The sequence below is a fragment of the Panthera pardus genome, unplaced genomic scaffold, assembly GCF_024362965.1.
Source record: "Panthera pardus isolate Hobbes unplaced genomic scaffold, ASM2436296v1 HiC_scaffold_22, whole genome shotgun sequence".
Classification (NCBI taxonomy): Eukaryota; Metazoa; Chordata; class Mammalia; order Carnivora; family Felidae; genus Panthera; species Panthera pardus.
In genome coordinates this window covers 49,270,109-49,282,059 of record NW_026526788.1, presented here as the reverse complement: position 1 = coordinate 49,282,059, position 11,951 = coordinate 49,270,109, and the positions used below count along the sequence as shown (strand labels likewise).

At 58.0% G+C, this 11,951-nt stretch overlaps 1 protein-coding gene across 1 annotated transcript in view; it reads left to right on the top strand.

The window, feature by feature from the left end:
* Positions 1–931: 931 nt before the first annotated feature.
* The window catches only part of RET (ret proto-oncogene), a 52,473-nt gene continuing 41,453 nt past the window's right edge, over positions 932–11,951 (top strand). Inside the window, exon 1 of the mRNA XM_019445026.2 lies at positions 932–1,187. Within this exon, the coding sequence (XP_019300571.1) occupies positions 1,115–1,187 (73 nt within the window). The 5' untranslated portion in view covers positions 932–1,114. The remainder of the gene's footprint in view (positions 1,188–11,951) is intronic.

The following is an 11,951-nucleotide window of genomic DNA, read 5'->3' as shown; positions in this document are numbered from 1 at the left end:
TGTTCATGGGTATCATTTATTTGGGCAACAATTAAATTACTTTGGGCTCCAGCTCCTCCCTGCTACTTGCTCTCCTACCCCGTCAGTCCACATTCTAAGAGTTCTTCTGTTTGGGAAAGGACACCTGCCCTCCAAACACTCCATTAAGCTGCCAGTGCCAGGCCTCTCTGAAAGGTGTGCCCAGACCCAGTTTCCTGCTCCCATTGGTTGAACCAGTCCTAAAGAGAGGGGGATCACAAACTAGCCCCGGGAAACGTTACCCTATCCCTCAGCGCGACCTCGGACTTTGTAAGCCATACGCCAGGCTCGCTCCAGGAGTGCGCAGAAAGCGCTCAGGCTCCCCTTCCCTTGCCCAGGCTCTTCCCCTCCTCCCGCCGGGCCCCAGGAGAGGCCGCGCTCCCACCGCGCCTCCCCCCTCTGAGAAATGGCGGAGGATGCGCTCCGCGCCGAGAGCCTGGAGGCGGGGCGCCCGCCTCGTCTCCTTGTCGGATCGGGCGCACCCCTACCCAGTCCGCCGTGACTCCTCATCCCCGCCGGGTTTCCCTGCCCTCAGCCGGCGGGCGGCCGTAAAGAGCGGAGCGCAGGGACCGCGAGCGGGCGCACAGGCTGAAAAGAGTGGCTGTGCGTGCAGAGGTGCGCTCACTGGGGCTGCGGGTGGCAGGCCCGCACCCCGCGTCCAGCACCTCGCTCCTACTCGTACCGGGCCCGGCCAGCATCCCGCGTCCCGCACAGGTTTCCTCTCCGCGCCCGGCGGGATCCCCACCAGGCGCCCGCGGCCGGTACCCCGAGCCCCGCCCTTACCCCCGCACCCCGCCCGCACCCTGGCCCCGCCCGGCCCGCCCCTGGCCCGCCCCCCTCACCGCCCCGCCCCGCCCCTGCCCACTCCTCCGGCGCAGTCCGCGCCCGCCCCGCCTCAGTCCCGCGACCCGAGCCCGGCGCGCAGCATCGTGGAGCAGCCGGAGTCCGCGCCCCGACGCTCTGCGCCCGCAGTGTCCGCCGTGTCCGCCGCGTCCCGGGCGGGCATGGGGCGGCCAGGCTGACCGCCGCACCCCGCCGCCGAGACCCCCAGCCCCAGCCAGCAGCCCTCTTGCTGCGGCCCCGGCGTGCGCGGGCCATGGCGAAGGCGACGGCGACGGCCGGCGCCGCGAGGCTGCGGTTGCTGCTGCTGCTGCCGCTGCTCGGCGAAGGTGAGTCCTGCCGGGAGCCGGTGCCCGCAGCGGCCGGGGCGAAGTTGGCGCCCGGCGCCGAGCGGCGGAGTGGACGCGCTCGGAAACGCCTTTCTCTTTGCGGCGGGCAGCGCGCTGCGCAGTTGCCGGCCGCCTGGGCTGGGCCGGGAGCGAGGTGGAGCGGCCGACCCGGCGCCTCGAGGCCCAGACTGGGCGGGTCTCCGGCCAGAACGGGACGTGAGCCGGGCCGGGCGGCCGGGGTCGGTGTGCAGGGCCCGAGCCGCAGCGGCGCGTCCCAGCCTGGTTGCGCCCCGCGCCGCGGACGCGTCTTGGAGCGACCCGGACGGATCTTGTCGAGGTTTTCGGCGCAGGTGGGGGAGGCCCGGTGAGGTAGCCCCAGAAAGCCCGCGACTTGGCGCGGGGAGTTCTGTCTTTGCAGATTGTTGCGTCCTGGTTTCCTGTCCTCGCTCCACGTCGGTGCATTCCTCCTCCAGCTCTGATATCCTGGCCCGCCAAGGGTTGCAGAGGGGATCTGCTCTTTTGTAAAAGGTTGCTTTTCCCTCGTGCGTTTTTGCCGCCCTGGTCTTTAAAAATTCGAAAAGCCCATGGTTTCTGGGAGGCTGCCCTCGAGGGCCCGCTCTGACTGGCCCAGCGCAGCCGGCTGAGGCCCCGCCATGGCCAGAGTTCCAACAGGCAGCATTAGAGCCGCACGCCGCTGCCAGGCAGGGCCACCTAAGGGAACAGCCTTTGGGACGGAGAGACCGCTCCGGGCCAACCTTTACCAAGCGCTTTTGATCATCCTAGAGTGGGGCAGGGCTATGTGCCGCCAGCCAGCGTAGGGGCTGAAAGGATTAGATGTGGCCTTGCAAAGGCTGGGCACCGCCCCCGATGCCAGACTGACAGGATGAATCCTAAGGCCATAGAATCTTTGATCCCTTTGGCCATACATTTTAGTGTTCCTGGAAGAGTCCTGATTTGATCTCTTCCTTCAGTGCTTTTGTATGCACCAAGTTTCTCTCTGACAGGGAAGCCTGCCCGCCCCCACTGCTTACAAAGGACTTTCCCTCCTTGTGGCCTTTGGGAACAGAAGAGGCGGTGGTCCCCTGCCTCTAGCCCCTGGTCTTGCTGACTCTGGGTTCACAGGCCTGCCCCAAGGCTTCATTTGTGTGACTGGATCCTGGGTTCCACTGGTAGATACTGAAGCCAGAATGGGTTCCCAGCCTGCCATGGGGAGGGCAGGGGAGAAGCTCTTTCCTTGCCCTGAGGAGGAATGTAGTGGAGGGAGCCTGTTTCCGGTATTGGGACTCTGGGGTCACTGGGTTGCAGGGGGAGGACCCCTAGGAAGCTGCAGTCAGGGCAGAAGTAAACACAAACAGAATGTTCTGAAGGTCTCTTGTAACTCTGAGTTGCAACTTTGTACGTGCTCTTCCACAGCCATTAGCTTAACTGGGGTGCCTGGAAAGGCTTCAAGGGCTAGACTGTGGGGCCCAGGTTGCAAGATCAACCTGTGGCACTTGGGCGTGGATGTAGTTGGCTTTTTTACACCTCTGGCCCACGCAATTTGGTGGCCAGACTCTCCAGTCCAGGGCAAGTGAGCCTCCCGCCCCGCCCACCTTTCCCTTGGGATGACCAAGGTGCCATGATTGGCTGGTGCTGAGGGTGGAGAAGTGGGCCTGCAGCACCCACAGGAGACATCTGGGACCTTTGGAGAGGCACATGGGCACCCTTCACTTGAAGCAGCACTCCTGGAGCTCGTGAGCCTGGCTCTCGTGGAGCTGCACCGGATGAGCCCTGATGCTGCTCCAGGACCCACCCAGGCTGAGAGCGGCTCAGCCTCTGGGCGCCCTCTTGTGGATGCAGCATTCCGGTGACCAGGCCTATGGCTCAGGGGATGTGCTGCGTCTCTAGAGGATGAGACCTTCCCCCTGTGGCCAGACAATTCCCCAAGGCAGGAAGCTCTCTTCTGTGCTGGGAGACTGACAGGATGGGAGCAGGGAGGTGACCCAGATGAAGAGGCAGTGGCCTAAACCAGAGCACAGCGGAAGGAGCCCCGCTGCTTCAGGGCTGGCCAAGAAGCGGGGGACGGGGATGCCCGGAGCAAGGCCATGGGACATAATAAACAGACCCCTGAAACTTGTTCCCCTTCCACATGTGCACAGTGTCTTTGTGTGTGACCGCATATGCCTTAAGAGAAAGGTGCTGACACAGACTCCTCTCTCACATCCTGGTGTCCATGCATGGGTGCACACCCATAGGGTGTCTCTCTCTCTCTCTCTCACACACACACACACTCATAATGCTCATCACTAGACATGCTCCTGCCCTTTCTCAAGGATAATGTGATCATGACACCTATGGACACACACACGCTCCCACAATGAGTGAGGCCTAACCCCACTCATACTCCACCCTCACCCAGGGAACCCAGCCCCTGTCACTCACACGTACTGGGACCTCACATATATACATAGGAACCCCTGCCCTTCACCCCCTCATACACTCAGGGACACAGCCCATTGGCCCCGGGGATCCTGGAACCAGAGTTGGGAACTTCCATCTAAGACTTGTTCTTAGGAGAGTCTCTGGCACTTTGCTGCTCAACACAGGTGCAGCCACCCTTGGGGCATGGATGAGCAGTTAAGTCCCAGCCCAGGGCTCTCCCAGCCTGACTCCCCGGGTAGCACCATTTCCCCGACTTTTGGAGTTCCTCAGCAGGCCTCACGTCTCTCGTCTTTCTCGCCTGTCTCCTTGGGTGCCATTTTGCTGAGCACCTGTGGCGTCAAGGACGGACCTGCCCTCTCTACCTGCAGACCCCTGGGACTTTCAGCCCCTGACACCAAAGAAGGAAGAACTTGCCATGACTTGGCATGCTCCCCTCCAGGATGCCAGGCCCAGCCCTCTGTAGTGTGGCCTGGGCAGGCCACTTATGCCTGGACCAGCAGATGTCAGAGCAGCCATGCTGGGAAGGCTGCCTCACCTACTTCTTACTTTCTTTTGGACCCTCCCTCTTTTTGGCCGGGGCCTAGTAAAAGACATGTCCTCCTTCACCAGCTGACCTGGACCCCTGCCTTCTGTCTCTTCCACCCTAGCCTGCATCCCCACTATGCCTCGCTGACCTCTGGGAGCTGCTTGCATCCCACAATGCCTGCCCTGGGCCCTACCAGGGCCCAGCCTACCCAAGAACACAGGGGATGGGCTAGCTGGTGGGCTCCTAAGGGTGGGGCCTGCAAACAGCAAATGAGGAAGTTTATTGAGCCCATCGCTAAATTGCCTTTATTCTGCAGAATTGCTTTAGGGATGGCTAAGTAAATGCTGTTTCCTTGATGGTGTGAAGAAAATGGGATGCATTCACCTAATGGGGAGCTAATGGCCTTTTAGCCAGGGGAAGAGAAAACTAATTAAAAATTATGGTATCTGTTAAAATGGAGCCCAGGGTGCCAGGGGGAATGGAAGGCCCGGAAGCTGCCACTTCCCCCGAGGCCTTACCCCTCTCTGTGACCTGAGGGAGGACTCCTCTGTCCTTGGTCTTAACTGGGTAAGGCTGAGGAGGAGCCACCCCAGGGAACTCACAGCCTGCTGGTCCTCTGCGGAGCACTGCCTGTCTGCCAGCTTCCTGTAACCTCCCGAAACCCTGAGGGACATGGCCTTGGTATCCCATTTCGCAGGTGAGGAAGCCGTGCCCCACATCACCTGTGGACTCCAGCCTATGGAGGAGATTTAGTGACTCCTCACCCCTAGTCCTACGCCTTTTGGCAAATGCCTTCTCTGAGCCGGTGGTGGTGGGGACCAGGCATGGGGCTGAGGAGGGCTCCTGGGAAGGGAAAGGAGCCCTGAGCCTGCTCGCCCACCAGTGACTCACCTGCTCGGGGCTCCAGCAGGGAGGGAAGTGGCATGGGAGGGAAGTGTGGCACTGTGCTCGAAACAGAAGCTCATCTGGGTCGTGGCAGATTTCTTTGGCTGGACCATTGCTTTAGCTGATGTCTGGGAGTCTCATGGGTCTAGAGACAGCCACCAAGCATGGCCCTGTCATGGCCGGCCCCAGGAGAGGGGTGTGTGTGCTCTTATGTGGCAGAAAGGGGTCTCTGTGAGGGTGCAGCCTCTGCACCCACCCTCTGCCTGGGGACGCAGTACCTGACCGAAGCTACTGTGCCGAGGTGGCGGGGGTGGGGGGGTGCGGGGCTTCAGGAGGTGTGGGTACAAGTGTCTCCGTATCCACAACCGGGCTCTCCTCCCCAGGGCTCCAGGGCACACTGGGAGGAGAAAGTGCCCAACCAGTACCCAGGAAAAGCACAGAGTTGGAGAGGCACTCCCCCACTCCCATAGTAGTGCTTCCTTCTGTCCTGTGGAAGTGGCTGCATTTCTGCTGCGGAACCATTTCCCCCTTCCTGTGGGTGTGGGGGGGACATTTCCTATGTGAGGGCCCTGCTCTGGCTCCTGACCTTGGCAGCACTCAGCTCAGGTCCCCCATGTCCTCTTCCTCCTCCTCATGTCCTCCTCCTCTTCCTCATGTCCTCCTCCTCCTGTGGCCCTCCTCTTCCCTGTGTCTTCTTCCTCCCTGTATCTTCCTCCTCCCCATGTCCTTCTCTCCATGCCCTCCTCCTCCTCCCCGTGTCCTCCTCCTCCCATGTTCTTCCCTGTGTCCTCCTCCTCCTCATGTCCTTCTCTCCACATCCTCCTCCTCCCCACATCCTCCTCCCCATGGCCTGCTCCCCATGGCCTCCTCTTCCCCATATCCTTTTCTCCATGCCTTCCTCCTCCCCCCGTGTCTTCCTTCTCCTTCCTATAGACTCCTCCTCCTCCCCATGTCCTCCTCCTCCCCATGTCCTCCTCCTCCTCATGTCCTCCTCCTCCTTCTCACGTCCTCCTTCTTCCTGTGTCCTTCTCCTCCCCGCATGCTCCTCCCCATGCCCTCTTCCTCCCTGTGTCCTCCTTCTTCTGTGTCGTCCTCCCATCCATATCCTTCTCTCCATGCCCTCCTCCTCCCTGTGTCTTCCTCCTCCTCCCCGTGTCCTCCTCCTCCCCACATGCTCCTCCCTGTGTCCTCCTCCTCCGTGTCCTTTTCTCCATGCCTTCCTCCTCCCAGTGTCTTCCTCCTCCTTCCTATATACTCTTTCCTGTGTCCTCCTCCTCTCCACATCCTCCTCCCCATGTCCTCCTCCTCCTTCCTATAGACTCCTCCTCCTCCCAGTGTCCTCATCCTCCTCCCCATGTCCTCCTCCTCCTTCTCACATCCTCCTTCTTCCCATGTCCTCCTCCTCTTTGCTGTGTCCTCATCCTCCTCCCCATATCCTCCTCCTCCCCATATCCTCCTCCTCCTTTGTGTACCCTCCTCCCGTGTCCTCCTCCTCCTTCCTGAGTCCTCATGCTCCTCCCCATAACCTCCTCCTCCTCCTGTTGTCCTCTTTTTCCCCAGTGTCCTCCTCCCCATATCCTCCTCCTCCTTTGTGTACCCTCCTCCCGTGTCCTCCTCCTCCTTCCTGACTCCTCATGCTCCTCCCCATAACCTCCTCCTCCTCCTGCTGTCCTCTTTTTCCCCAGTGTCCTTCTCTCCATGTCCTCCTCCTCCCCATATCTTCCTCTTCCTCCCAGTGCCCTTCTCTCCATGTCTTCCTCCTCCTCCCCATGTCCTCCTTCTCCTGCCTGTGTTTTCCTCTTCCCCATTCCCTCTCCTTCCTCCTGGTGTCATCCTCTGCCTCATTTCTGCAGTTTCTCCGAGTGAGTGGTTTAATAGTGATAGTAATAGTGATCTACAGACACTCCCTGAGGGACCGCCTGCTGCCTAGAGAGCTTCTCCAGGGCTGGGGATGCCCCTGGGGAGACAACAGAAGGGCTCTTTGACCTCAGAGCTGTCACTGTGCAGGGAGGGACAGGCAGTAAAGGAAGCACTAAGCTGTCACTTACCCCAAAAGCATGTGTGTGATTTCAGAGGTGCTCAGCAGGAGCACCCTGCCCCCTGAAGGGCAGGGGAGGGGAGGGTACTGGGCTGCCAGGCAGGCAAGTGGCCCTCCCAGCTATGGGCTGCAGTGTGGTTATGACAGCAGGGGATCATGCATCCCTGCTGGGCTCCCTCCTCTTCCCTGCTCCCTCTCCTCAGCTTCCCATAGGTCTCTGAGGCCTTTCTTCCGTGCTCTGTGGGTCGGGGTGCTTCAGCCCCTAGAAGGCTGTGGGGTCAGTATGACTCAGAGAGGCCACACCCAGCGTGGCCCTCTGGTGGCCTGGGGAGGGCGCTCCTGAGAGGCTTGAAGGGGTGGAAATGCCCAGGCCTCCCAGAGCCCACCTGACTTTCCCTTCCCAGCCCCAGAGTGGCAGTCCAGGCCTGGTGTTTGAGGGTTTAAGGGAGACTGTGACTTCTGAGGCAGGGCTCCACCTCACCTCAGAAGACCTTAGAAGACCCCTCTTTGGGGCAACACTCCAAGACCCTTGGGAGCCCTATAGACTGGGCCCTCCTGCCCTCCCTCCCCTCCTGATCCTCCTACCATCCACCTTTCCTGAGCTCTGGGACCAGATGAGGGCCTGGGCTCCCATCAAGCTCAGACTTCACAGCTGTGCGGTTGTAGGGGCCCCTGGGACCTCCCTTTGTCCCTGAGGCTGGAGGCTGTGAAGCCGGTGCACCCCTGCACTGTCCCCTCTGAGACTCTGGGCCAGGAGGGGGTGGGACAAGAGGAGGCAGCAGTGTGCCATTGTTTCCTCAGCTGGAGCTGATGCCTCTAGAAAATGCGGTTGTGGGGGTAGGTGACACTAACAGGACCTTGAGGGAGACAGTTTAGGCACCACCTGGGCCCCCAAGGAGAGCAGGTGGCCAGCCGCGCGCAAACACCTCTGTTTGCCTTTGCCTTATGAGTGGCTCCACAAAGTACAGCAGCCCGGGTGCCGCTGCGGAGAGGTCACCTGTGCACTTGAACAGGTGTGTGCCCACCTGGTGGGCTGGCTAGTGCAAGTTGTCCATGACAATATCAAAGCCAGGGGGGTGGGGGAGGGCAAGGCTAGAGTTCTGTGTTGGGCAGGGCTCAGTTCTGGGCCCAACTCAGGGAAGGTGCCTGTGCCCCCGTAGGCCTGGGTCCTAGGGCCCCAGCCCTCTTCCCAAGTTCAGGCGCTGGCGGCTGTACCTCATGGCCATCTTGGGCCTTTGCTCCTATGTGACATGGGGTGCTGATGTCTGTGATCTGCAGGGCCCAGGGCTCCAGAAGTGCTTAGAGAGCCGTATGGCCTGGGGGGCTGGGGTGGGCGAGGGGGAAGGGACCGCAGGGGTGTCGAAGCTCTGAGCCCTGCCCCAAGCACCAGCCGGATTGGAGAAAGGGTTCTCCTGCTAAAAATAAGTTAGAAGGCCCCTGGCAAGCTAGTAGCCACCAAAGCTGGTTCCAGTGTCCCATAGGTGGCTGTGTGATCACCAGAAAATTGCAGTGATTCTCAGCCTTCCAGAAGGGGGAAAAGAAAAAATGTGATTAATGGCCCCAAATCATTAATGACCTACAAAATGCTGGGGGAAATGTGCACTCTCTGTGCCAGGACCTGGGGGTGGGGTGTGTGAGGGTGTTGACCTGGACGTGTGCAGAGTGATGGGGCCATCCAAGAGTCTAGAGAGTTTGTTCCCTCAATTTCTCTTGCTGGTGAAACCAGCAAAGACACAGAAACAGTGAAATGGTTCAAGACAGAAGCTGGGGCTGCTCCTGGGTGGGTGCGGGTTTCTCCTTGCCTGCTCCCCTGTCCTGCCCTCCCAACACTGGCTGTGGGGCATCTTCTGCATTCTGTCCTTTCCGGGGAGGAGAAAGGGTGGAGTTGGGGAGCAGGGCACCATTCCAGCAGCCACTTAATGGGGTAGCCACCCTCCACCTCCTCACTTCTGGAGGCAGGGTTAACATGCACTTAGCCCTATGCAGATGGGTGTTGCCACCAGAGGGATGACCCACGTCAGGTAGGCAACCTGCAGGGTGGTCTTTGCAGGAGATTCATCCAGCAGGACCACAGACATGACTCCACAGAGCCTTGAAGTCTCTTGAGTGAGAACCCACTCGAAGATTCTCTGTTTCCAAGCCTCCCACCGACTCCTATCTTTGAGGGCAGGTGAGACTGCACTTGGTAAGAGAAAGCCCCACAGCCTCAGTGATTCAACACAGCCAGTTTGTCTCCTACTAATGGTCCCTCCTGCTAGCCCCTCCATGCCCAGCTGTGTGCTCAAGGAGGGGCACAGAGCCAGGCCTGGAGGGACCCGCAGCACTCTGCCCATGTTCCACAGGCTAGAACCCCATCACGTGGCCCTTCTCTCCACAAGAGAGGCCCAGAGTACAAAGGAGGGCATGGCGGGTGGGAGGGCACACACCGGAGCACCTGCCTACACTCTCGGGGACCCCTGCTCCCGACACGGCACCCCTGCGCACGGACTCTTCCATGGCAGTTCTCCTGGTCAGCACAGCCAGGGCCTGTGTCCTGCCCAGCATCTGCCTGAGGGAAGGGTAGCAAATAATTACAATTTGCTTCTTTTTGGTGAGGTAAAATTCACATAACATGAAATCAACCATTTTAAGTGAACAATTCAGTGGCATTCAGTACGTTCACAATGTTGCATAGGTATCACATCTATGTAGTTCCTAAACGGTCTCATCGAGGCAGAAGGAGACCCCAAACGCATTTAGGCACTGCCGTGTATCCCTGCAGCCCCCAGCCCATGGTAACCACTGCTCCGCCTTCTGTCCCTATGGGTTTGTCCACTTGGGATATTTCACATAAATGGAACTTTGTATCCGGCATCTTTCTCTGAGCATGATGTTTTCAAAGTGCACCCACATTGTAGCATGTATCAGTGCTTCATTTCTTTGTAAGGGTAATATTTCCTTGGATTGTAAATATCATGTTTATTTATCTGTTCATTTCCACCTTTTAGCTATTGTGAATAATGCTGCTGTGAATATTCACGTACAAATACCTGTTTGAGTCCCTGGTTTCACTTCTCTTAGGTGTGTCCCTAGGAGTGGAATTGCTGGGCCATATGGTAATTCTGTTTTATTTATTGAGGAATTCCCAAATTGTTTTCCATGGCAGCTACACCATTTTGCATGCCCACCAGAAGCGTGGGAGAGTTCCAATTTCACCACATCTTCAACACTTGTTATTTTTTGGATTGTTTTGTTTTGTTTTGTGTTAATTATAACCAGCATACTGGGTACGATGTGGTATCTCATTGTAGTTTTGATTTGCATTTTTCTAATGATTAGCAATGTTGAACATCCTTTCACGTGCTCATTAGCCATTTGTATCTTCTTTGAAGAAATCTCTAATCAGGTCCTTTGCCCATGTTTTAATTGGGTGGGGTGTCTTTTTGTTGTTGGGTTTACCTTGCTTCATCAAATCTCCACCAAGTTTTGCTAAGAAGCTGTTTTGTGTCATTGCATTTCATTGTGTCAGTGGCATTTCTGTTGGTATCTGAGCCCCAGATCCCTTTTGAGGAGGATGTGGGTTCATCTGATGTTCAAGGTGGGAGGCTGAGTCACCATAACCCCACTGGGACCCTGAGGACATTCTCAGAAATCCTGGACCTTGAGGCCACTTTAGGCTCGAATGCCCCAGAGGCAATGGAGTCACAACTTGTGTGTGTGACGCCCACGCCCAGAAATCACCTTGTGAAGGACCAGGGAAAGGAGTGGTGCCAGGAATCAGCAGCCCACCCAGCCCACCTGACAAGCCAGGACTCAGCAGCAGGGGAACCCAGGGCTGCCCTGTCTTGCTAAACCTCAATCCTGACTCTAAAAATAACCAGGCAGATCCGGTGTAAGTTGATTACCGTAATTGTAGCTCTGTGATGTCATGCTGCCAGTCCCTTGAAGCCATTTTCCTGGGACAGCAGTGTGTACCAAGGCATTGCTCAGCCTTGCAGGAGGGCTGGGCAGTGGCATGGGCATCACAAGGCCTTGACTGAAGAGTGGCTGGAAGGCTTTGTGGGCCCCAGGCAGATCTGATTCCAGACTGGGGAACCAGGAATGCAGAGAGAGAACAGAAGAGAACCGGCTTCAGTCAGCAGGTGCTGTATGCCTGGTCTGTCCCAGCCGTGCTTCCAAAGAGGAGTTCCTGTCCCAGTTCACAGCTGGGAACAGACCCAGAGAGGCAATTGCCAAGCCGGTCACACAGCGAGGCAGTGAAGGAGCGTGGGCTTGGGCCCGGCTCTGCCCTTGTCTTTCTGCTTCCTTGTGCTGCACTAAAATCTCTCCTTTGGATCTAGGCCCATGTCTTTTTGCCTTACCATTGGTGGCCTAGGGAGATACCTGTGATCCTAATCCTATTCCATCCCATATCCTACTCCCCTCCCAGAGGCCACCTAGGTCAAAGCCCATCCCAATTTCTAATATGCCCACCATTCTGCCTCCTGGTCCCGGGTCAGGAAGTTCATTCAGTGAATGCTTCTGCACCAACATCACATAGACTCATAGGAGAATCAGAATTTAAAGGAGCCTTAGCATTGGATGCAACCTTATCATTTTATAGATGGGGAAACTGAGGCCCAGAGGGAGCCATGAGTTGTCACACATGTGAGAAGCATCAACTGAGGACTTGCCTGCCATGACCCCTTCTCCATACAGCTTCTCCAGCCCTGCAGTTAGGCTCCTTTTTACTCTTGAAGTTGAGGCCTTAGAGGTCTGGTGCTCCAGTAGGCTTGATAACAACAGCCAAATGCAGGTGCATGTGCCCCAGCCCTAGGCTTGTCTGGCCCCAGGTCCATGCTGTGCTGGAACCTGCCTCTCTCAGAGGCTTACCCTCCCAGCAGAGCAGACCCTTAGGCCTGCTTTGAAACCCCAC